We start from the raw sequence: 25,197 nt of genomic DNA on the forward strand, positions 1-25,197 counted from the left end.
CACTGAGCAGAATTATGTGAATAACGGATTTTGTGGCAGAGCAAACTAAGAAGATGGAGTTTAAAAAAAAAAATCCCTTTTAGGTCGATCTAAAGTGATAACATTTGGGGGAGCTGGCACAAGATTTTTAAAAACAATTGTTCAAGGTCGACCAAGGATCACATTTCAACCAAAAGTGAAAGAAAAACTCATTTAAATTTGGGGCTATTTAACCCTTTTCTGAAAGATGTTTTATTTAAGAGCTGGATGTGTTGATTTAAAGTTGAAACATTTCCTTTAGAAAGTATTTGTAAAAGAAACATTTGGATAGTTACAGAAGTGTTTTCCCTTTTGTTTTTGAATAAAACTATTTACCAAATGTATCTGACCAAAATCTGCAAGTCATCATCTCAAAACTGCACTTTTCAGCAAACATTCTTTCCTAAAAAAGTTTCCATCTAAATCTTCATGTTTCCTTTATAGCATTTTTCTTTCATAAATCAGTAATGATAGCCAGAAAGACACCAGCCAAATATCTGCAACAAGAATGAGGCTCATCAGTTACTATGAATGGTTCAATTATACCCTGTATTTTCAAGGTCCTATTCACCCTGACTGTCTCCATTTTGGAGATCCTATCCTATATCCTAAGGATCCCTGTATCTTGAGGGTATAGGACAATTTTTCACATCTGCTCAGAGTTGTGACTGAGGTTTTGACTATCCACCACCTCAAACCACAGCACAGTCTTACTTAAAAATTATCATGGGAATAGCAAGACACTTAGCACTGTTGTGTATCTGTCAGGCAGCATAGCAAGGCTAACAAGTTGTTGTTCCCCAGCTCAGTTATAGTCCCAAGCAGCTACTTGACTTCTTATAGCAAGTTGCTCTTTGACTGGTCTCCTTTGGCTCTGCCCTACAGTAAGACCCCTTGCACAATGCGTCTTTGGATAATGTCTTCTTGTGTGGACCCAACACGTTTTTCTCAGTGCCTCCTGAGCCACAGTAGTGCTGTTTGGAAATTCTTGACTCAGGGTAGAAGTGATGCAGATAGCAGCACCTGAAGCTCAGCTTGCTTGCCACTTCCAGTCTCATCTGGACATGATTTTGCAAAATTTCCCTGCCACATCCAACATTTCTTGGCAATGTCTGTCCTCTCCACCCTCCAGCAAATGAGAAAGAGTAGGATGATAGAAATTCTTAACAAAGGATGGATGTTTCTAACACTGATAAAATAATCTTCACCATCCCCCCACCCCTGTTGTTTGAAGAAGATAGTGAATGCTTTTAAACTTAAAATTCACACCTCAAGCATGGACAATTTCAGCCTAAATGACTAGATTTAAATTTGTTAGTGTCATAGACAGCTAAAAGTGGATTTAGAAGGGTAAGAAACAGGCAGCCTTTACGACAAGTATAGCTTGCGCTGCCACCTTTTAATGAAATATTATCTGTCACCAATATTAGCCAACTCTCTTAAAAATTCAGGCTTCACAGTCATATTTTCCAGCTCCCTGCCATCTTCTCTTACTGTATCCATGTATAATCTATGGTTGTTTTGCAGAATCGATTTACTACTCTCTGAATTACAATCCATTTAAACAAGGTTGGAGATTTCTGCTTGGCCAGCTGCCACTTTCCTCTGCTGTTTGTATTTATGGTATGATCATGACAGACCTGATATGTCATAGCTGGCATAACCTGTGTCATCATTTGCTCTCTGACAAACTGTGTGAAAATGCTACAGATGAAAAAAAAAAAAAAAAAAAGTCGATACTTTACACATGGGTTGAGCAATCCATTTGTTCAGGTGTCAAGGACTGTGGAAGGAACAGAGAAGAGGAAACCACTCCCTTGTGATTATGATCAGAGGCCCCAGATGACCCCAAAGGCTCTCAGTGATGGACAGTAATGAGGAAAACAAAGAGAATTAGCCATTCTGGAAGGACGTGCACAGTGGGGAGAAAGAGTAACACCAGGGAAGCAGTGCAGTGAATAAAATGAGCAAAGGAAAGGAAATAACAGAGAAAACAAGAGAAACAAACATGAAAGGGGGGAAAGAAACAAGGACAGGGAAAGACAGCCAGTGCAAGATGAGAAGGGACAAGCACTGGGAAGTGTTTATATAGATATATGCACCAGAAGCCAGGACACCAGACTGAAACCCAAACAGCTGTCATGGGGGAACCTGTGACATGTCCATGCTTCTGGTTAGGAATGAGGGCAGCAAGAGGGCTCACCGTGAATTTTTTGTAGAGCTCATAAGTGAGGAGAGGGTTGGGCAGCTCCCTGAAGTACAGCTTGCAGAGAGATCCCACGCAGTGGATGTCCTGGAGGTAAACTTCCCTTGTCAGGTCCGGGCATTGGTCAGAAACAAACTCTTGTCTGAAACAACACAGAGACACAGCAACCTAGATGAATAAGAGCTGTAGCACCCCTAAACTCCACTCTGCATACTCTTTTACAGCTGGAGGACAAAACAAACTGGAAGGCAGACAGGACTGTGTTATCTGCAGCCTGGCCCAGCCTGACTCCTGGGACCAGGCCTTGAGGTTTCAGCTAGGCTCTGGCTGCCCCAGCACAGTCCCACGAGGGGCCCCCAAACTGATATAAAGAGATCTCTTTGTCTTGAAATGAGAAAGAACAACTCAGTATTTGTGCTGAGACCCTCCAGGCTCTTCCCATTAATAGACACAGAGGGAGACTTTTTTCCTTGTCATGGCCTAATCCCCAAACCACTGTATTTTCCTGCTACCAGCTTCAGAGACAGTTCCCATTCTGCATCAGTGCAGAGCTCCGTTGGCCCTGATATGTACTTTAGGGACTAACAGCTCGAAGATGCTGAGCAACGCCATCAAATCCCTCTGGTGCTCAGACTGGTTGCCCTTACCTCAGCTTTTGGATGTTGGACGTCACTCCTGAGAGGCGATATATCCCATCCACAATGCCATGAGTCTCAATGAACTCCGCACAGCTCTTCAGCACATAGGGGACTAGGAAAGAAAGGCAAGACACCCGGTGAATACACACCAAGAGCTTCCAGAAGTCACCACAGAGGACACAGTTTCATAAAACAGTAGTGGAGGCTCTCTGCAGACACAGGGAAGGGTCCAGTAACAGAAGAAATACAGAGCAAACAAAAAAAATAACCCCCACAAAGTAGCCGTAGATAATTTGCAGAGTAAGGATATGCAGTGGTTCTGCCACGCCATGCTCATTGCCATGTGACAATTACTGAGCCTGAAGTCACAGAAGTACTGTGGGAAGAAAGGTAGGGTTTCTCTTTTTTCTTTTTTTTTTTTTCTTTTCTTTTTTTCCTTTCCAGAAAAAGAGGCATTTTCACTCTAATTGAAAGCATGAGGTAAAGCATGTGGTCCCAAGAACCTCCCCCCTCCCCAGGATAGAGCTCCAGCCTCGCTGAATCTAGCCAAAAGGTCTGATTGGCTTGGATAAAACTCAGAGAAGCATTCACACTTCCATATAAGCCTACATACCCACAGTTTAGTGCTCATAAACTCCCACAGAGGGGGTATAAAGTTCAAATATTGACTAGATCTGCACACTGGCAAAATCTGACATTGGCTTCAAAAGAACTCCATCAACGTAACCAGCCAAGGACTTAATCAGCCTTAAAGCTGAGAGGAGCCTGAGGCAGAACATTTACATCCAGACCTGGACCCAAAGCTTGTGTTTATTTTTTTCCATTATATAGGTAGAGGAAACCCTCATCCCCTTGGTCAGACCAAGCCTCTCTGTCCCCAGTACTATAACAACCCCAGCTATAACAATAACAGTAAGAGAGTCCTTCCTTATTAGGTGCTAGAAACTACTGTGTATTTAATGCAATGCTTCACACAGCCATAAGCACAGAAGCCAGTAAATGCAGAAGCTGAAGTTCCCCCTGTAATGCTGACTCTGCTGCACTACACATTCGGAAAGCTGTGCGGAAGAAAACAGGCTAAGCCACACATTTTACTGGAAAGCCAGGCATAGCAATTACTGCATCTCTGTGACACCACAGAGATAATGCCTCTGGCTGGACCTTCCCTGAGTTTTTCTGCCTGAGTTCAGGGCCATAATAACATATTAACACATGCTTCATCACACAGGATCCAAAGACATCACCCCAAGGATGGCCTGAAAAACAGAGCTGGTACATTGTTGTTTTTCTCCTAGGTGCCACTGAGGCCAGAGCCAGCTCATGGTTTCTCAGAAGCGTGGGCTTGCTCCTACCACACAGACCAGGGCCCTGGCTCTGGTGAGGAGGGCTCCTAGGCTGGTGCCTACATCAATGATACACTCTTCCCCTGAGCACAAAAAGCCAGGGAAGTGCTGCCCTTCTGCCTCTCAGCTGACACCAGGAGAGGTAAAGAGGTCCTTTTCATGCATCCCTTCTCTTCTCAGCATGGCCAACCCAAATGGAGGGGTAGTGGCAGTGATTTCTTGGAAACCTGAATGACCCAAACAGGCTAATTCTCTTTGAAAGAGGCCAAAGGAGCCTCCTCAGAACAACAGAGAAAATTGTCTTTTTTTTTTTTTTGTCCTTTTTTTTTGTGTGTCCTTTTTTTTTTTTTTTTTTTAATCAAGAACTCATAATGCAGGTAAAATAGCCATGCTGGATCATGCTTGAAGTCCTTAGGCTGATTTTTAAGACCTTCAGGTTGCTGGGCTAGGACTAAATACCAGCTGAACCTCTTGCCCTAGCCTACCACAACAACGTTCATGGGAAACCAGTGAAGACTCCGTGGTAAAAGATTTCTCCATAGCAGTCATGGACTTTCTGACATCAGTGCCTTCCAGAAGGAACATGGGAAGCATTCTTTTCAGTGCCTACAGCACCGACTTCCTAAGAGGACTGGGTGAGGTGGAAGGATACAGAGCAAAATAAAAGTACATTTCCTAAATATCCTGCCCAAGTGACGCATCAAGAAAGAGGACCTTCCTTTCTCCAAGTAAGACTTGGCTATCTGTAACCACAGCAGAGAACTCAGATCATATGATGATGAGCATGCTAGAAATAAAGACACGGAAAGAAAATAACTTCAGGCCTCTTCTTCATTTTTGTCTGGTTAGACTGTGCTGTCTTTGAGGCAGAAACTATGGGTACATAGCATATTAAGATTGTCTTATTGGTTGGGGTCTGGGAATAAATGTGAAATAAGCAGCAAAAATGAAACCAAGGCAGATCCATCATCACTTCAGACCCACAGGGGTGGGAAAGTGAGTGAAGTCCATGCCATCTAGAAAAAGAAGAATGAATTGAACACAAAACCTATCTGAGCAGGAAATCCACTTGCCAAAGCCTGTTAGAAAACTGAACAGCCTTTCATATAGACAAACTGCTTGTGATGGTGTCTAGCTGCCACACGAAGGTAGTCTGTACCAACAGTGACCTTTGTTAGACACTTTTTAAGACCTCACTGTTAAGAACAAGGACACCAAATAAAAATGCATACATTGAGGTTTGTTGTGACTAATTTGACCTCTTGCAAGGAAGACCTATTAAATCACACTTTTTTTTTTTTCTGTTTATTTTGTTTTGTTTTGCTGAGGTTTAAATTTCCTTGGGATAAATTAGGTCAAGAGGCCTCAGGCACGTAAGCAAACCTCTTCTGCATAGACTGGAGAAGGCTAACTCCATCTGTTAAGGACAGAAAGCAAAAAAAAAAATAAGGGGGGCCTGAGGGGAATAATCTGCAGCAAACATAAAAAAAAATCAACTAATTTGTAAAAGTGGGTGAAGACTGCATAGTAGAGACAACCTTATAGACTGCAGATGGACAATATGCACCAAGCTCTGCCAATATCTCTTACACCAGCCCCGCAATCTTAACTGCTTTTCCAGCCCTGGGCTTCTCACATATTTCTGCCAGTGCCCTTCACTCATCATGTACATAACTTCCTGCCATACCAGGTCTTTGACTCTAACGAAGAGAAACAGCTAGTCATGCCAAAATGTGTGGCGGTTTTGTGATGTCAATAAAATCCCACATAGGGCACATTTCACTTGCAACCAAAAATTACAGACTTTGACCTCAGATCCCTGGAGGTGAAAGGACTGCATCGGCTTCCTGCAAAGCAAGCCCCTAAATGCAGCACTTGTATGAAACCAGAGCACAATAAGTGTTTTCTTTGAGCAGAACCTGCAGCTCTGAAATTCCTGAGCAGCTCTGATCTCCTACAAAGCTGGGTCTTTAGGGCACTTGGGGGAGGTGAGGTTAGAGAGGCAGTGAGTGGCTCCCTCCCACTTCCAGCCATCTCTGAGGTGGCTGGGCTGTTTGGGGTATGGCTACTAATGTGCACAAACAAAATCACAGGCTGTGATCAACCTTGGATGCAGGGAGATGCAGCCCGAGACTCTATTTGCTTTACAAGAAACACATAAATCAGAGACGTGGGTGTCTCCTGAAGGAAGATTAGATGGGGATGAGGATTTGTAGTGAGGGCTGTGCGTGCATGTAGACACAGAAGATTGGGGGGGGGGGGTCCAATCTTGACACTTCTATAATTAAAACTATGCTGGAGGCTTAGAAGTTGGAAGAGGCAGCTGGTGTCACACAGACCCTGCTTGTTCTGCCAGACAGCCAAACTGTCCTCATTTAAAACTACAATAGAAACCAGATGGAAGAGGAGAGGAGAGTGTGGAGCGAGGCATCAGTCAGAAGGGAAATTGAGTTATAAACATACTGCGCACAAAAAAACAATACTTCTCTTCCCCTAGACAAAAATAAACCAGAAGGGCAGCCACAGTAACTCATTCCACTCTCACTGGATATCACCTCCGAGCTCAGCATACGCAGACCCTCACCTTCACCAGGGTCTTTTCCACGAACACAGCTCATGCAAGCACCATTGGGTCTCTCCCATCCTGCCCCTTCCGAGCCATGGTGCAGCATCCACCAAACTGCCCATCAGCAGGCAAAGATCTCACTGTTTGTCAGCCTGACCAAGGCTTTGTCTGGCACAGGGCTGAGCGTTTTGGATCCAAACCAGCAAGACCTTTAAGGGTGTAGGCAACTAAATCACTCAGCAGCCCTAAGAGGAAGGGTCACTAGGAGGGAGTGAGTTAGGCCATTTAGCAAACAAAGCCAGCATAGAGCAAGGAAGACATTAATCCAGCAGGAGCTGCAAGCAACCACCTGTGGTCTACAGTGGAGCCTTCTAGAAGAAACTCTGGGTCTCTATGGACTACAGAAGGACGCTAGGGAGGAGGCTGCTAAGTTAGCCACCCAAACTAGTCGGCATGAACACCATTCAGCAAGGCTGTGCTTAAAGTTAGCTAGCCTGGACTGGGTCATCTTGCCCAGAGCACACTGTACCAAACTGGCCTGAATAGTGGCAGGCTTCATTTTTTCCTTTATCCTTTTGCTGATTTCTCAGAAGACTATTTCCAAGGGCAAAAGTCAGTGACAGAGCTACTCAGATCCTCTTTAGAGCTTGCTTTAAGCTAGATGGAGGTGGTTTCACATCCTTTTTCATTTTATTTTAATTTTAGTTCAAGTAACTGGAGGGATAAATGTAGACATTTTATTTCACATGAAACATCAACCATTTGACTTTGTAGGAAACAGTGTTGCTGTGGTGGTGATTTTTTTCAAAAATTTCCCGCAAAGAATGAACCCTGTGCCATAAAAAAAAAGGAGATGTGGGTATTTGTATTTCACCATTTTGATTTTGTTTTGTACCAGTATTTTCTTAAGTTTTCTTTTATTTTCTTCATTGCCCTTAACTGTAATGTATGCTTCCTATAATGCCATGTGAAATCATCAGACAATAAAGGTTTAAACAGTCTCTTGTTTCAATTTAAATGACTAAATTAGGAGATATTTCTCCCTAGAAAATGAGTGTCTCATTCTGTGCTAAGCAAGAGCTGTACTTTACATGCACAAAAATAACAAAACAGTACACATTTTAGAACATACTAATATATTAACTTGGCCTCTTAATCAGAGGAAAGAAACAGCATTGTACAAATGGCAACAAGCTTGAGAGTTGGTATCTCAGATGTGACATTTTTCTGCGTTTCCTGATGATTCCTGTTTTAAATCACGAGCTTTAATGCTGATTCACTATCTTTTTCCCCCGTTTATTTATTTATTTACTTATTGCTGAACTTGTCTGACTTTTACTAGGCGTAAGGTTGGCTGAGAAGCAGATTCTAGAGGAGATCAAACCGTGCTCTCCCCTCTGTGGCTCGCTTAAGCCCTGGTTCAGCACAGCAGTCAGGATTTGAAACCGCATCCCAGTTTGCACTCCCAACCCGTGGTAGCTAGGAATAAGTCCTGCCTTGCCCCCGGGCATCACCTCCTTTGCCTTCCACACTCCCCTTGTCATCAGCGGCCAGGGATGGCAGAGACCACAGTGCTTGAAATCCCTGCAGAGAACCTCCCCTGCTCAGAGGTGAGGTGCAGTGGCAGAGCTGGGGATGGAGAAGCTTTCATCTGCCCACCAGGACAAACAGAGGGCTTAATTCCCCGGGATGTCTGTGCATACCTTTCACCATCAGTAAATTAATTTTACAGAAGAAGAAAAAACAAAACTGTTTCATCATCAACTTCCAGTGTTTAGTTAGGCTGTGAGGGCCGAGCTACCAGCACCACCCACACCCACCTGTGTTTGAACAGCACGAGATATCTAAACAACACCAAACAGGCTGAAAAACAAATCACCTTGTTGGAGCCCTCCTCGCCGCTTCCCCCCTAGCTGCCATAAACACAGTTTAAAAAAAAAAAAGATGAATAGCTGGCGCCGAGGTGACCCTGTCTGCATGGCCAGCACAACTGAATCACCACCTCAGTCACACACTTCGTTTTCTTTTTTTTTTCCTCTGCTTCTGTGGGAAACCTCTCTGCATCGTCACGAAGGTCAGCACAACAATGCTGTTCCGTGCGATGAAAGCACCGTCCTGAATGCACTTGTGATTTTGGCGGGCCCAGACAAGCAAAAAAAAAATAAAAAAGTGTGATCTCAGGTCTGCCAGATGCTGTGAGCTGTCCCCATTCATGGTCAGAGTGGGAAGTGGGAACACCAAGCACTGTTCGGGATGGGGCAGGTGAATTTCAAGCAAATGCACCTAAAATGCACTCAGCCTGCGGGCTCAGTGTTAGCTTGAATAAAGTCAACAGCACCACCAGCAAGGTTTTTTTCACATTGGTATTATACACAGCTTACATCTCACATATCTAAATAAGACATGTAGGAACACCTGATTTTCCAGAGCAGATTTGATGATCGTGATGCTATGGGCAGAAATGAAAGAGCCTGAAGCAGACCTGACCAGCACACCAAAGGAAAACGAGAAGAAAGCGCTGTGCAAAGAGACTTTGAGTGCTGACTCTCAAACCCAGCGGTCACCATACCCCTCTGAAATGTGGCTAATACCTTGACATAGCTGGCAAATTCTGTCGTGCAGGCACTTTTGAAAAGAGATTGTACTAAATACAAGAATAGTTTTGTTAGGGAAACATCCTGCTGTGGGTTTCCTGCTAAAAAGGACCAGATAACCCAACAGGATGTCTCCAGTCCTAACTTTTATGGCTTTGTGGCTTAGATTCTGCGGGGCAGGTCAGTGAGCTGTGCACAGCCTCAGCTACTGTTGAAATCCTAAAAACTCTGATCCACAGCATGGACATCATACGGGATTTAGTTCACCACAGGAAAGGCAATTGGGATATTGAATTCTGGACACAGGTGAGAAAGGACAATTCATGCTGTCTCAAAAGGGTCAAGTATAGGAAAAATCAGAATAGCTGTGGAGCTGCGTGTAGCGAATTGACCTTGGTGAAAGCCTAGGCACAGTGAGAATAAGCAGGCTGTGAGGCAGGGGCTCTGCTGCTAACCTCGTTTCTGACGACACATACTGAGCACAATGCCAAATTCGCAGGCGGTGTCAGAGGCTGAGGGAATGCAGGATTGTGTGGGGCAATACTGATGTTGCAGCTCAGGGGAGCCGGGAGAAGCAGCCTGCAAGAAAAGAGCGCCAGGATGGATGGACAGTGATGTAGGCTCCATTTGAAGCCTCTTGAGTGCTTACTGTCTTTCATCCAAATCAATAAACAAGTTTATGGACTACAGCTGTCTCATTGTATCATGTTTTTCTTCCTTCCTTCGCTCTCTACTTAAGCATGGAAAGCAAAGTAAGCCACGCTAAGCTACTTTACTGCTGGTAACAAAGCAAAGAAAATATATGGATTTCATAAGTTTTTTTTTCCTCCTCTCCACAGCTTTTAGACTATATGCTTTCATTTACAAGGGCTTCATCAGCAAGTTAGATAACAAATAGTCCACAGCCTCCATATCCTACTTGAGCATGTTTAGATCATGCAGGTTTGCTCAGTTTCTTACAGCCCCCAAATAATGCTAGGAGTGATTGCAAGCTATTACAACCATTTTTTTTTACCATAAAAAGTGTAGAAACCAACAACTCCGTTGATGCATGGGAACTCCTGTGCAGGATTCTTAGGATCCCAGAACCTGGAGAAGGGTAATTCAAGGGGACTAGTTCATACTCCATAGCTGGCTCTCATTTTGTTCCCTGGTCCTTTCTAACTTCAGTGTGTAAGGATATCTACAGTTCTCCATGTGGTTCTTTCCCAACAAAACACTGATGTCCTTTGAGCAGGCAAGGGTAGAATGTACCATCAGCACTCATGGTTCTCTTTCCAAGCTTTCTGTACAGTGGATCAGTTGCATGCATATGTAACAGCCATTCCCCACCTTTATAGCACACATCCAGACGTGCCAGCTAATGTAGAATGGCACTGCCTGCAAGCTCAGGTGTTTGAAAGGGAAACAAGGGGAGAGTTACCCCTCTCAGAGCCCAGGTCAATGTTTGGTAAAAAGGTATGAAGTGACTGAGAAGCAGGCCTTGGACCATGTTTTCATATGGATTTAAAACTGTATAGCTAAATCTCACGGTATGCATTTGTAACTGATGCTGTGATTTTCTCTTCTTTTTATTTTGCCCTCTGTCATGCTGACAGACTGATGCAGACTGACACTAGGCTATGCAGCAATGTTCTTTCACTCAGGCTCTTCACTGAGCCTGCCTCTAGGGCTCTCCTGGTGAAGAGTGGATACAGCAATTTCCAGAGGTTACTCCAAGTGGGCTGTTTCACGGATAGTCAACAACTTAGGGCAAAGAGCAGGGAACATTGTTGAGAATCATTATATATCACAGACAGACAGATGAGGAGCCCAAATAACAAACCCTTACAGGCTGCAGATGAGAAGTGAAAAGCAAATGAAAACAGACTTTTGAGAAAAAGTAAATAAGGCTTTATGATGTCAATGTGATTGAAAACAAACATGTGAAGGCACTAGCAATAATCAGTCATTATAGTTGAAAGCCAAGCAGTATAAAATCCATTCCATCTTTGCACAGTTGTTGAGGCATATATTTAGACTGAATGTTTTCACTGCAAGGCTGGCTGGGCCTGACCCAAGGAACTTCACTCACACAAAAAAATCCCATTGAATTCAGCAACATTTTCCACAAGAGGAAAAAACCTCTATATCCAACTCTGTTACTGGAACATTCAAATACTATGAAACTGTGGACAGACTGATAGGAGCATTTGCACCAGCTTTTCAAGAACATAAAATGATGGCGTGAAGTTCAACACAGAACAGAGAACTAAGACTGCTGCTGACAGTGGGAGGTCACCCAGAAATGCTCCTCACAGGCCTGCTCAGAGAAGGATGAAGACAAGTTAGTCTTTATTTCAAGAGGATTAAGTTGTGGGTGACTTGGATCACTGATGTCTGTCTGGTGAAAAGAAGTGCTGTTCTACCCATCCTAAGTAACACTGCCCAGGGTGTACGATCACCGCAGCCTCTTGGCTCAGTCTCTGTGTCCAAGCAAGATGGAGAAAATTCTGCCAGAAGAAACATCTGGTCAGACACACATACCTGTATATATAAATAAATATGTACATATAAAGTGACATCTATATTTAAGCATGTGTGCATACTTACACATATATACATACACATGTATTTTTACATGTACATACTGATATATTCACGTACATGTATGTATATCTGTGTGTGAGAGCAGTTTCCTGTGTATTACCAGGAAATTCTTCTTAGAGAAATAGATTTTTCTCAGTAAGGTGTCAGTTGAAATCCTAAGACCCACAGGTGACATTTAGAGTCCGAAGCCGCAAAAATCTCTCTAGGCTGATGTCATTGGTCTGGGGGTGCATCACTACAGGCTGGTGCTCTTGCTTGTTGCAGCTTGCTCGGCCAGCCAGAGAGTACACCATTGCCACAGACATTTCCTACTCTCTACCTTCCCAGGCAAAGCTCATTTAGCTAGTTAGTGCATTGCCCTGCATATTGTTACTGTATACTGAAGGCCTTTCTGGATGAAGTACTTGCTCCTAGTCAAGGAAAGCTGTTGGTTTGGGGGTGAATTCCTCAAGTATGCAAGTATTTCTACATCAGGAAGTTCAGAACCTGTCTCTGTGGGTTGGTTTAATTCAGCAGCTTAGTTAAGAGTAGCCCATGGGATAAGGGTCATTTTTCCTATACCTCTTCACCTCTGCAAGCTGTACTCATCCAAGCTGTACCTTACAGCCTTGATCTCAGGGATCATGTTTTCCTTTCCATACACCAGGGAGCGTTAAGAGCTCTAAAAGGAGCAGCTAAGCAGCCTGGTTCCAATATCTGGATGCGGTGCTGCACCTTCAGGACTGCTGGCAGAGGCAGCAGGGAATACAGCACTGTGCCATGTGGCAGATCTTGTGCTGCTGGAGGGCAGCTCTCCCTCTCTGACCTCCACAAGAATCATCAAGGACAGCACAGGATGCAGAACATCATTTGCAGATGGTGTCACGCAGCCTCCAAGCCTTCTGGAGGCTGATGCTGGGCTGGGCTGGTTTAGAAGAAAAAAATTCCTGCCATGCTCTTTGTGGCTACCTCCACCCCACAACATCAGCTGGTAACTGCTGCGATGCAGCCCTGGCAGAGGGGCAAGGATACCAGAACCAGAAACTGGTGCTCTCAGAAGGCCAATGAAGAAAGGAGGCCCGATACAGCTTTTACAGGCCCTAATAAAAAGGGGGAAGAAATAAAGCTGAATTAGCTGTTACAGCATAATCCTGTCTTCTTATTCCCCAACCAGGCTTTGATTTCCTCACTTGGTAGGGACAAGGCAGGAGAGGTTTCTATCTTTAGGCTGCTATAGGCCCCAGCAGGAAGAGTTGTCCCCATCCATGGCTTTTCTCCCTCTGTTTCCACATGGGATAGAGCCTCCACCCCCCTTCATCTCTCAATAAATAAGCATGGCAGCGGTTATCAAGCTGAGGGTCATTCTCAGTGCTAACAATGGAAAAAAATGGCAATATCCAGCTGTTACCAAAGTAGTAAATCTAGTCACTTCGCAACTGCTCTCCTCAGTTCCCAAGCCCCCCAGCGGACTCCTGATACATTCCATATTTTGCTCTTTATTTTGTTTTCCATTTGGCGAAGGACGGGCTCCAAACCAGTGTGAAGAAAAACAACCTTTCTTTTTTTTTTTTCTCTCCTTTTTTTTTTTTTTCTCTTCGCTATCTCTGCTCCAAGTCAGACCAGGTAGTGCTTATCATTTCCTTTGCACTGCAAACACCAGCGTGCATTCATTTCCTGCCGGCGAGCCCTGAACCTCGGGCCGACATTGTTTTCAAGGCCCCTCTCGCTTGGACGCGGCAGCCGTCCGGCTGCACAGCTCTTCCTGTTGATGTCAGGCCCCTCTTCCTCCCAAAGCAAATGGCCTTCCTGCCAGCACATGTATCCTTTTCCATGAGGACCAGCAGGAGCCATTTTCCTATGCTGCGGCTGAGAGAAAATAAATAAATAAATAAATAAATAAATAAATAAATAAATAAATAAATAAAAGAGACGGGGTTGTAATGGGGAGGAGCAGAGGGGGATTCCTTTCCTCGCGGTGCTGGAGGACATCGGGACATATCTGGAGCCCCTCTCCATGAGGAGGAGTGGGATCAGAGGTCACAACAACAGAGCTGTGTCTCAGGGATGCCTGTACTTGCAAGTCCCAGCGAAATCGCTTATTAGCAGAGAACATCAGAGACCAATTACAGCTGACGATTTCCCACTGCTAAGGAATGAAGGCTCACAAAAGAAAAGCTATAGCCTCGGCCCCTGTGTTCCAGCAGCGCTGTCATAAGCTGAGGGAGATGCCAAGACCTTTACACTAGACCACTGCCTTCATTTTCATTCTTTCAAATGGAGGAACCTCTTCTGCTGCCAGCTCTGTTTCATCAGCAGTGGAGAAACTGAACAGTGATTGCAGAACATGGCTTACACCAACCTGGAGTGCCTCTTCACAGCCTGCCATTGCACCAGTTGACTCCCCAGCAGGGAAGGGTGAACCTAACCCAGCACCATTTTGGACCTCCCCTGGTCCATGGCATTCAAGGCTTGCACTTGTTCCATGGAGAGAAGCTGATGGGCTTCCCCCAGCTCCCAGCAGCAGGTTATCAAGGACAAGGTCGCCCAGATGAGGAGGAATTCCCTTAGTGCTGCCTGGGCACCGTAATATGCACAGGGAAGGATGCAGAAGAGCCCACGTGTGTATTTACACCACCCTTAGCACTGCAGGGCTCACAGTCTGCATCTCTGCAGCGTGTACTGCACTAGCGTCAACCATCTCAGACCATAAACACACCCTGGGTGATAGGAGGGTGTGCACTATGTGAAGAGCAGCCTGGGAACGCGTGTTTGCAGGCTCCACCATAGCTTGGGCACGCAAGCGGGCAGAGCACAAGGAGCACAGCCAACACTTGCAATGGTATTTCCTGCCCTCCGGAGCATCCCAGCTACGCGGCTGCCACAGCCTCCGGCACTGGGCAAGAAGCTGGCTTGCATTAGGACACGTTCCCCTGCAAAACCAAGTTTCCCCTATGTGAGGAATGACCAGGGAAATAGGGTCCCACGGCATTTTCTACGCCACACCTAAAACTACTGCCAAAAGAGGGGGAGTGAGGAGAGGATTTACTATAGGGTCCTGGTGCCTAGCAATAGCCAAAACAGGACCAGATTTCTTGATTCATGGTCCTCCGGAGATGTGTGATGTATAGTTCAATAAAATACACTGTTCCAAGATGATTTTCTCCTTCCTTTCCTATCTATTGCATGGCCACTTTCTTGTGTCACTGTAGAAGCTAAACAAAGGGTTACTCTTCCAGTCCCTGTGTGTGAGTTGCCACAGAGGCTGGCAAAATTTCTCAAGCTTTATGCAACAGACGTGGCCCCAAGCCTGGCAGAGCCAGCAGAGTTGCAAGAGAGTGAGCTGGAGCTTCGTTTTCCTCACAAGCAGAACTTCTTACTCAAGGTGCGATTGCAAAATCCTTGATTGGTAAGAGTGCAACAGGCAAAGGCAAAAAGCCCACCTAGGTCCTCGCAGCAGGAGCTGGCTGGGGCAGCAGACACTTCCCATTTGGAGCCCAGCCTCACATAGCTAAACCCACGTGGAGCTGAATCCCACGAGCACCTAGGACACTGAGCATGCTGCAGGATCAGGCCCTGCCTGCAAAGCTGCCCCGTGAGCAAAGTCTTGCTTCGAGGAAGGACCACAACTCGAGATCCCACTGAGCTCACATTTTCCCTTCATGCTCTCCCTCTCTCTCTCGGTATGGCTTCGCTGTTCGTGAATGAATTACCTCAATCACTCTTAAGCAATGTACCGACCAGGAAAAGGGTGTGGGGTTTATTAATGGAAAAATCCTTGAATCTTTTAGCCCTGTGCATGGCTACAGTTACAAGGAAAACAGGATACCACACTGCATATGGGGAGGAGGAAGAGAAAAGGAGCCGAAACTAATCATCTACAGCGACTGACTCGCGAGGAAGAACAAAGTGACGGTGGTAAATAGGCACAGCTGGCCCAAATTAGGAGGAGAGAGGCGAATGCACAATAGCGGTCTGCAGAGGGAAACACCACAGAGGGAAAGGGCTCGTTCTGGATGATCGAGGGGCTGTAACAGGGAGTGACTGAATGAAATTACGAGGGGAAATTTAGGTTGAGTGGTAGGAAAAAGGGCCTAAGAGCGAGACATAGTATCATGCTGCAGAATTGCCTCCTCGGGGGAAGGGGCGTGAGCCATGATGCCTGGATATTCAAAATTAGGCAGGGGATTGCTCTGAAGGGAACGGTCTTGCATGGGCCTCCGCAAGCAAGACAAAATAATCTCACTGTCCTTCCCGTGTTGTTATCAGGTAATGCTTTCTAAGCCACAGCAAGATCCCCTGGAAGAGTGCAGTGTGTAAATTATAAAGGAAAGCGTGTAGTGCCAGCACTTGCTACAAGAAGGGACAACCACAACCAGCAGCTGGAGTTTAAATTGGATACTAAAGCATGCAGGAAGAAAGGCTACTTGAAAACCTTCCAGCAGAATGATTTTCCAGTGGGAAAGTGTGCATTTCACAGAATCAGAATGGTTCATGGGAATGCAGAGATTCAATTCAATTTTTTTGACCAAAGAACCATCCAGACATATTGTTTCCAGAAGGTGAAATACATTTGCTTCGATATCGTTATTTTCAATGTAATATCACCTTTGCGACAATTTTTATTTATGGGGAGTTTCTGCTTTTCTATTCTGAGTATGGATGAAGGTAATCGTGCAGCAGTGGAGTGGAATGCAGTGCGAAAGAGAAGCCAGCTCTAGCGGATACGTAGCGATATCAGCGGAGGCTGGCTAGCGCCTGCTCCTCTCTGCACACTTGAAGGATGGCAGCACTATTCCTTGCCAGCCAAAGTGCAGACTGTTGTGTGTGTTTCTTGTCAGCGAATGAGAGAAAAAGGAGGCAAGTGTCCCAGGGTTTGCTTTTCAGCCCTCGGGTTACCACAAACCCTCATTTGAAATCTTATTTGTATCTCACATCCCCCATTGTGAGGATAAAGCCCCAGCATGGCCTTACAGAACGTGCTTCACTTCCATCAGCAAAAATCCAGCCCCTCGGCAAGGAGCCGTGAATTCACACAGGATAAGTATCATTCTCATCCCATAGGTGCAAAAAATGAGAAACAGAAACGAGCCAGCAGCCTGAGGTCGTGCAGTGAGTTAGTGGAAGAGCTAAGGTTAGAGCTCGCCTCTTTGACTCCCACTCCGTAACTAAACCGCAGAGCCCAGCTTCCCTGCATCCAGACTCCGAGTACATAGGAGCTTGGCTCCAAAAGTTCGCAAGTTGGTAAAGCACATGCAGATTACAACAGGCTTATCAGAATCGCTGACCCCAAAAGTCAGGCTGAAAATCTCACACAGATGTGCTTTTCTGGGGAGAGGCTCAACTCTTCCCAGGTCCCTACCGAACCAGCAGACCCTCCTTACCCAAACCTCCAGCCAAAATCTGGACACACAGTCTGAAACCTCAGAAGGAGATTTGGGTCAGAGAGTGCCAATCAGATTATTGGAGCTGTGTTTCAGTTGCCATAAAAGTTAGTCTTGTACCAAAAGGCCAGATGGCAGTACCCCTGTGCCTGGGAATTTTGGAGTGGGATCCAGGCCTTGTGGCTTGATCTCACTTCTAATTCTCATTTTTTTTTTTTTTTCCCATGTGAATGGTTCTCTCATAACTAAATACCACAATAATGGCAAGAAGCTACCCAGAGGCTATCTGGGAAGAAACTGCATTATTTCTGATCATTTCAGGGAATGGAGGTATTGGTGGGGGTAGGAGGGGAGGCCTGAATTCACTGGAAAAGATGTGCAGTCCTATCTGTTCACAGATCGGTTATCCCAAACTTCTTGCACTCTGTCCTTTGACCTCTTTCATCTCCTCAGCTGACCACTGCTTTCCTTCCTTTACCTCTCATCTCTGTTTCACAGGGCACACAGTTTTCTGCATGGCTTTTTTTTTCCCCTTGGAGGCCAAACTGAAGGGACCCGAGTGAAGGTTTAAAATGCTTCCCCTGCAAAAGAGTGAAATCTGGGTCTGGTGTTTACAACTTAGTCCTGTATCTTCCAACTGCAGCTCTGAGCTGGATCAAAGGCTTCTGCTCCCAGCTTTTGTTCCCTCCTCGGCTCCCTTGAAATGTCAGCAAACATGATGGCTCTGTCGGTGCCGCCGGGGTGGTCTGACCGCTTCCCACGCTGGGCATGCAGACTGGGCAGCCGTGGAGCAGCCAGCAACTTGCTGGGTGTCTCCTCTACCACGTTGTTGTTCCTCATACCACGGCAGCGGCCTGAAGCAGCAGCGCTGCCATGAAATCAACAGAAAACAAATCCACCTCCAGCTGCCCCGGCTCGCAAAGGGACATGCAGGCTCTTTGTTCCGAGCCAGCAGCTGCTGATGCTGCCGGGAGGACAGGGAGCCGCTCTGGGAGCTTGGGGCTCTCCTTGGACGTGGGCACGGATGCCATTCCCCACTTTGGAGGCCTCTGGGGCTGCTCTGAGATGAGCTGGGACTCATTCAGTGCTGGCTGCAGAGCTGGAGAGCACTGCTGGCCATCCTGGCCCTACAAGGCTACGGGAGAGCCTGTGCAGAGCCCAGCAGGCTCTGCCTGAGCCGTGGGGAGTACCCACAAAACGTGTCCGCCTGCTGTCAAGGCATCGCAGGGTGGCTCTTGGGAGAGATGGGGAGGAAGATATGCTGTTAGTCAGCTGTCAGCCCCAGGCCGTATTTCTCTGCCCCATCATAGGATCCACTTTTAGCCTGCGCTGCAGTGCTTGCCATAGCATCACTCCGCTGCCCACATGAAGTATTTCTACCACAGGGGATCCTCATGGGGCTCCCAAGACATACGTGCTGCTCTTTCTCTGCTTTGCCTACCAACACACTGAAAATACCAGCCCTGGCCTCTCAGCCTTTCTGAAACATGTTTGGCTTCTGTCTGAAGAGCCCGAGTAGTGTGGCTGTACTGCACTTCCCTGGTAGTCGTCATGTTATGGATGTGACCGTGTTTACAAATGAGCTGAGGCTCTTTGTGCTCTCTGTTCTGCGTCACTCTCAGGTTCAATCGACCTTCTTCTACCACAATGCTTTTTTCTTTTTTTCCCTGCTGTTTATAACCAATTTATTTTCTCCAATTACAGCAGAAAAAGCTCTGGTCAAAGGGGAATTTTGCAGCAAGTCTCACAAAAGATCGTATTTGTCTGCAGTTTGGCTTCGTTTAATGTCATTCTGTGGTCAGGCTCCCTGAAAACAGACAATGCCTCATCTCCAGGTGTCCAGTATGGCCCATCCTTCCACTGTCATCGAAGCTTTCTGGTATGTATCCAACCTCACCAGTACTTTCTCAGCACTCTGTCCCACAAGAGATTCAGGCCAATGCAATCTCCCTTGGGGTTGATGGTACCACCACTGTTAATGACAACTGCAGTAAATCAAAGCAGTGTTACCTGCTGTTGGCAAATTCACCTAAAATCTGGTTGTTGTTGTTTTTTGTTTTTTGTTTTTTTTTTCACTCCTAGTGTGTTTGTTCTGGTGCATTTCTTGGACCTCCCTGGAGCTAATTCCTGCCTCAGCCTGGTGATAACAAGACAAGTGTGGGTGTCCAAAGAGCACATTTTCCACTTTGAAGGGTGTCACGGTCTCATAGATGTTGCTTTTGTTCTGCTGTTGTGCTAGCTGAAATCGTAACCCCCTTTACAACTGAAAACACTTGCTGTATATGCGGATTTGAAGTACTTCCACACCAGTTGGCTGCAGCATCACAGATTCATGCTAGTGTCACTGAGGTCAGGAGCTGGCCCAGCGCCACACAGCCTGTGCTTCTGGAGGAGCTCAATGCTAAAAGACAGTATGCTGAAATGCAGGCATGGTGTCAGAGTGCCACAAGGTGCTGGAAAAACCTTTCAGAGCCACAGGAAAAAAAAATGAAGACACCCTTTCTCTGCCAGCACACGAATCCCTTACACTCCTGGTGTCCCAGTGTGAAAGATGCAACTTGCTGGAGCTCTAGAAAGGGCACACTGGGTCCTGGGCGTGTGAAGGTTGCTGTGAAGCAACATGCAGCCAAGGAACATCCTCCTAATTGCCCCCCTCAGGGTCCTCGGTCTCATGCAGATTTAGACACACACACAGTGTTCGGGCCATCCCGGTGTTTAGGATGGCTCTGGGGAGAGCACGAGATGGCAGTCAGTTGTATGGACCCCACATGTAACACATTACCCTTGATGTGAAATGCTGGCCGTATTGCCATGATTTAACTGCAGAGCTTGGTTTATAACTGTCCCCTTGGTTTTACAGTATATGGGTAAACAGTTGGGTGGATGATGTCTTGCTGGACTCAGGATGGAAGAGGAGATGGCAAAGTGTATGGAAGTCACAGGTATGTATCAGCAAGCTTTTCCTGCTCAGAAGAAATGAAGGAAATGATGCAAAAGACAGTGATGTTTCCAGGGAAATCCAAGGAACTTTTGAATCCATCTTGCCTGGCCATGACCTGAGACTACGTCATAAATTGCATCAAGAAGGCAGCATTGGCCAACTAAACACAACAGCTAATCATAAAATCCAAAGAATATCCATTATATGCACAGCTAGTGACATTTTAAAGCCTATAATTTTTTGCATCTGTAGGCTCCTGGCCTGTAGCGTTCACTCTGCCTTCCCTTGGAGCCAAGCTAGAGACAGACTCAGATAAAAACCCTGCGGCTGAACACCCCAGGTTTCAGGGAAATTGATCTCAGGAGCCCTTACTTCAAATTCAACGCCGATCAGAGAAACCTGAGAAGAACCAGTTCAAAATGAACAGGGCTCCAGACAAGCATGCTCATCTCCTGCTTCGGGCAAGAGACAGCAGAGAGGCCAGCATCAAACCTCCAGAGCATAACTTAAGCAGGCTCTTGAGCTTGACATTGAGATATGCAAACCTCAAGGGCAACTCAAGTCAGCTTTGCAGACCCATAGACCTTTGTAGACAACAGACACGAGGTCTTTTTCTTCTGACTTCAGGATTTGTAAAGGGAAATTTCTTAACTTTGATTTGGTAGCACTTGGGTAACCTCAGCCCTCTTTTACACAATAGCCTGGGCACTCTTGTCAGGAAGCTTTCTAGAGGGTTTGAAATAGAGAATTGAAAAAATATGATTTCGGGGAATAGGAATGTTATAACCTTGCTAGTACAAAGGCAAAAGCCATTGCACACACACACAAGTTTTGAAGCAGCAAGAGCAAAACCCTTTGAAGGAAAACAGCAGTGATTTTTATTATTGCCTTATATGAGTTCAGAATGCTGCAAAGTTAAACAAAGCAATTATAAAGCTGGGTATTTAAAAATACTTAATGTTTCACAGTCTCCTTTGAGATGAATCAGGTATCCAAACATCTGGGGACTGCAAAATCCATCAGGAAGCACAGACAGATGAGACGTATCAAGGCAGGAAGGTTCAGGGCTGCCATCGGAGAGACGAGGAACAGCAGGAGATTCCCGCAGCTCCTTTTGGGCAAGAAATGTTAGTACTACATGGATGTGTATGCTAAACAAAAAGAGGAAGAAAAAGAGGGAGCTAAAAAAGGTTTCTGCATGTCTCCTGCTGTTCTGTGTCTTTCTCGCCTCGCTCTGATCTCTCTGTACATGTCACTGGCTGGCAGGATGACTGCTTCCTGCTTCATGATTTCGTATTTAATTCTTCCTATATAAAAGGAATTTAAAGGAAATGATTACAAACAGTTTGGCCACACTGCATCAAATCATTGGAAACTATTTTATTACCCTTGCCATTTTTATTTTTTTTTTTCGCTCTTCTTTTCTCCCTGAAGAAGAAAAGTTAGACGCTTTCCTAAACACTTTCCAGACTTGAGCTATTCACAGATCGCATGCGGACAGCAAACGCAGCCCAGGCCTGGAAGAAAGAGGCTCTCACACTGGACATCCCAGTAGCTCGGGGCGTTGCAGGCGGTGTTCTCGGCAGCATTTCATTTCGGAGAGCCGTTGCAGCATGGAAATGCTTTGGGTGTAGCAATCCTGGGCTCATCCCACAGGCGCTTCATGAAAGAGGCGACTGTTCCGTGTTGGGAACCCAGAGAAACCTCTGGCCAGTGGCGGCTGCTGGAGGCGCCCGGATTAAAGCCCCATTGTTTTGCCCTCTCCAGCAGCAGGGCTAGACCGCTCTCTGACGGAGCCCCCGTCTGTCCAGCGGTTTGGGAAGAGGCAAATAAATAAATGCAGTCGTCGCCGGGAATAACAAAGATTGGGGGAAGCAAGGAAAGAGGAAGTAAGAAAAAAAAAATAAATCCTTTAATGCTCTATGTTTCTTCAAAGGCGAATGCCAAGGAGTTGCTGTTCTGGGCTGTGTTTCTTTTGTCTTTCTGACTGCTGGATCTTGCTGTACTAAGGGCTTTGAGGCACTAACAAACACATTGCAAACACAAGAAGGGGTGTTGCAGGAAAAGGGCGTTGAGATCATACTTAATCAAACTTCCTTACATTTTGATAGCTCTGGTACTGCCGTATAAGTCAATCATCTCGTTGCCTTTGCAGTTCTCTGCTGTGGCAGAGGCTTTGGGCCAAGACCTGTATCCTGATGTTTGTATAAGGCTGGAGGGTTTCAGAACCGAAAAAAAACACCAGGCTGCCTTCGTCTCCCTGCACAAGCAGCCTGTCACCTCAAAGGGGGACAAACCACACGATCTAAAAGCAGAAACTTGTTGAAGACTGTGAAGCTGGAGACGTTTTGATTCAGAGCACCGTAGCACAGGCTTCCAAAGCGAAGGAAGCTGATGTGACAAAGCTGAGCACGTTTAAACATTAAGTATTGCAAGCTCACCCAAGCGAGACAAAGCTGCTGCTGCTCACACCAATAGACTCTGGAACCGTTCAGAGAATGAAGCTCATTTTAAAATCAATTAGGCACCAAAGGGAGAATGAAAAAATGTAGTTAGCTGATGAAAAACTGCATCCCTGGCAATGTAGGAACTCAATGGTAACTTCTCACACTTTCCAAAACCAAGCTTGTTTCAGGGGTTGGAAGGAGCCAGAAATAATTCCCTCATCTCTCACACTGACTCAGTTTTGGGTAAGAAGCTGGAAGAGGAGTGTGGGATAAGAAGAGCTGTTGGTGCTGTGAGCATTTTCCTTCACTGACCACTGCTGCTGCTGAATGCTATTCCTGGCTGCTTGTACTCAGAAAAGCCTCTCCTCATCTGTTCTACCCCTACTACACAAGTGCCAGGACTCTGAATCTTGCACCCACTTACGGTTCTCTCTCTTCTCTTATTTGCTGGCAGTCTCCAGTTGCTCTGATATGGTTGGTTTTGTTCCCAGGCAAGTTTTTCCAACCTTGCCCTTATTCAGCGTAAGCATATTGGGATTTCCTCACATGTTTTCTCCATTCTGACTTTGCCCTTTTTCCCTTTCCATGTTCATTACCTCCAGTCAATTTTTCATTTCTCTGCCACACTTCCCCCCTCCCAGCTGTTTCTTTGGATGCATTATCATTAGTTTCTATCCATAACCTAAGGTTGGGCCTGATCCCAAAACCAGAATCTATCGAAATTGCTGCCAGTGACTTCTAGGGCAGTCCTTTCCATGAGCCAGTAATGAACCATGTCCCACAACGTGCAGAGAAAGCTGTGTTATTGCAGAGACTCCCTCCTAAACCGGTGTCTGTAAAATGAAGGTTGCAGTCTTGCAGAAAGTTTTTGTAGCACTTTTTTTTTTTTTTTGCAAGATTAGCAGAAATCAAGACAGCATCCTGGCTAAATTCCAGTTTAGGTAATCCCTACTGCTAGTTCAGATAGATGCTGGATTGTTTCTCCAGCTCCTAGCAGCAGGGATCAGTTGGCAAATGGCTGTCATGTCAAGGAGACTTAAGGTGTCTCTGCGGGAGCAGAGCTTGCCATGGCCAGTGGCATGTCACCGGTGGGAGTCCTACCACCACCTCCCTTGCTCCACGCAGCTCCAGCTCAGATCTGAGCAACTCAGTCTTCGTTCACACTAAGCCCACAAGCCAGGGACCGGCCCCGTGCTCCCGGGATGGAATAATCGGACATTGTTTGGCCACTGAATCACGGCTCTGTCGGGCTGTAGGCTCGTTTCGTTTGGATGGGCTAATTAACATGCAAGCTGCCCTTGAAGGAGGGCATCGGAGATGGCCCTCACCCCCGTGATGGACAGAAGAGTTTCATATTCTGCAAATATTCTTTGGCAAGGGGCAGGAGCACATTTTCCTTATTTTTCCCCATTCTCCCAGAGCAAACGCATGCATGTCATAGAATCACAGAATGGTTTGGGTTGGAAAGGACCTCAAAGCCCATATAATTCCAACCCCCTCCCATGGGCAGGGACACCTTCCACCAGACCAGGTTCCTCACAACCCCATCCAACCTGGCCTTGAACACTTCCAGGGCTTTGAGCAACCTGGTCTAGTGCCTCTTTTTCCTTTTCCTTTTTTTTTTTTTCGTAACCTATTCTTACCTAAATTTCCTTCATAAGTATTTAATTTTATGAAGAAAACCCTTTCATAGGTATATAATTTTATGAAGGAAACCCTTGCTGTCACCCCTTGTTCACCTGCCAGAGCTTTCCACCATCCTGCAGTGAGTTCAGAGCTGTCATAAGAGAAGCACAAAAAATCCAAAGTAGCAAACCATTGTGTGTTAGGGCAAGGACAAGCCTCAAAAGCCTCTGGGATCCAGAGCTGCAGTTCAGGTCTGTCTTTAATGGCCAAGAGCTAACATAAATAATTTAATGAGCGCCTTACATCCTGAAATATTTCACAAACTGCAAAAACAAGATTCACTCCACCCAACTCTAGGCTGGGAGGTGGCAGCTGTTGAACTGGGCAGAGCAGCACTACGTGACAGTACGGGACACTGAGTAAAAACAAGTCACAGCTCCAACTGAAATTGCTTTTGGAAAGGGAAAGACGTGGCACAGCAAGTAGGTACGTGAAAAGGTCCCTATCCCTTAGAAATAAAAGATAAACTAGAACTTTTTAAAAAGCATCAAAAGGTTTGGTGCCCTTGTCCTACTCTGCACCTAAACGGCAACATTTCCCGAAAAGATGCCAGGGCAACAACTTGACTGGCTGATGCTGAGCTTGCCATCTCCTGAATCACGCAGCCCTTGCTGGCAGCAGATTTTTTGGGGTAACTCCCATGCAAGCGCTAGCCAGACATGAGCCTGCTTAGGCTGTGGTTGCTGCAAGCAGGTCTTAGGGCTGAGTAGCAGCATGCTTATTTAGCTGCCATGTTTAGGAGCCTGAGCAGTATCCAGTTAATCTTCTCAAATCTCATTATTGCAGCAGAGTGACAGATGGGTATTTTA

At 45.9% G+C, this 25,197-nt stretch overlaps 1 protein-coding gene across 1 annotated transcript in view; it reads right to left on the bottom strand.

The window, feature by feature from the left end:
- Positions 1–25,197, bottom strand: part of ARHGAP31 (Rho GTPase activating protein 31) — a 58,628-nt gene that overhangs the window by 22,173 nt on the left and 11,258 nt on the right. The window contains exons 2-3 of the mRNA XM_084297940.1: positions 2,872–2,974; positions 2,222–2,366 (exon numbers count right to left, since the gene is read on the bottom strand). Coding sequence (XP_084154066.1) covers positions 2,222–2,366; positions 2,872–2,974 — 248 coding nt within the window. The remainder of the gene's footprint in view (positions 1–2,221; positions 2,367–2,871; positions 2,975–25,197) is intronic.

This window comes from Netta rufina (assembly GCF_964035555.1).
Source record: "Netta rufina genome assembly, chromosome: 1".
Taxonomy (NCBI): domain Eukaryota; kingdom Metazoa; phylum Chordata; class Aves; order Anseriformes; family Anatidae; genus Netta; species Netta rufina.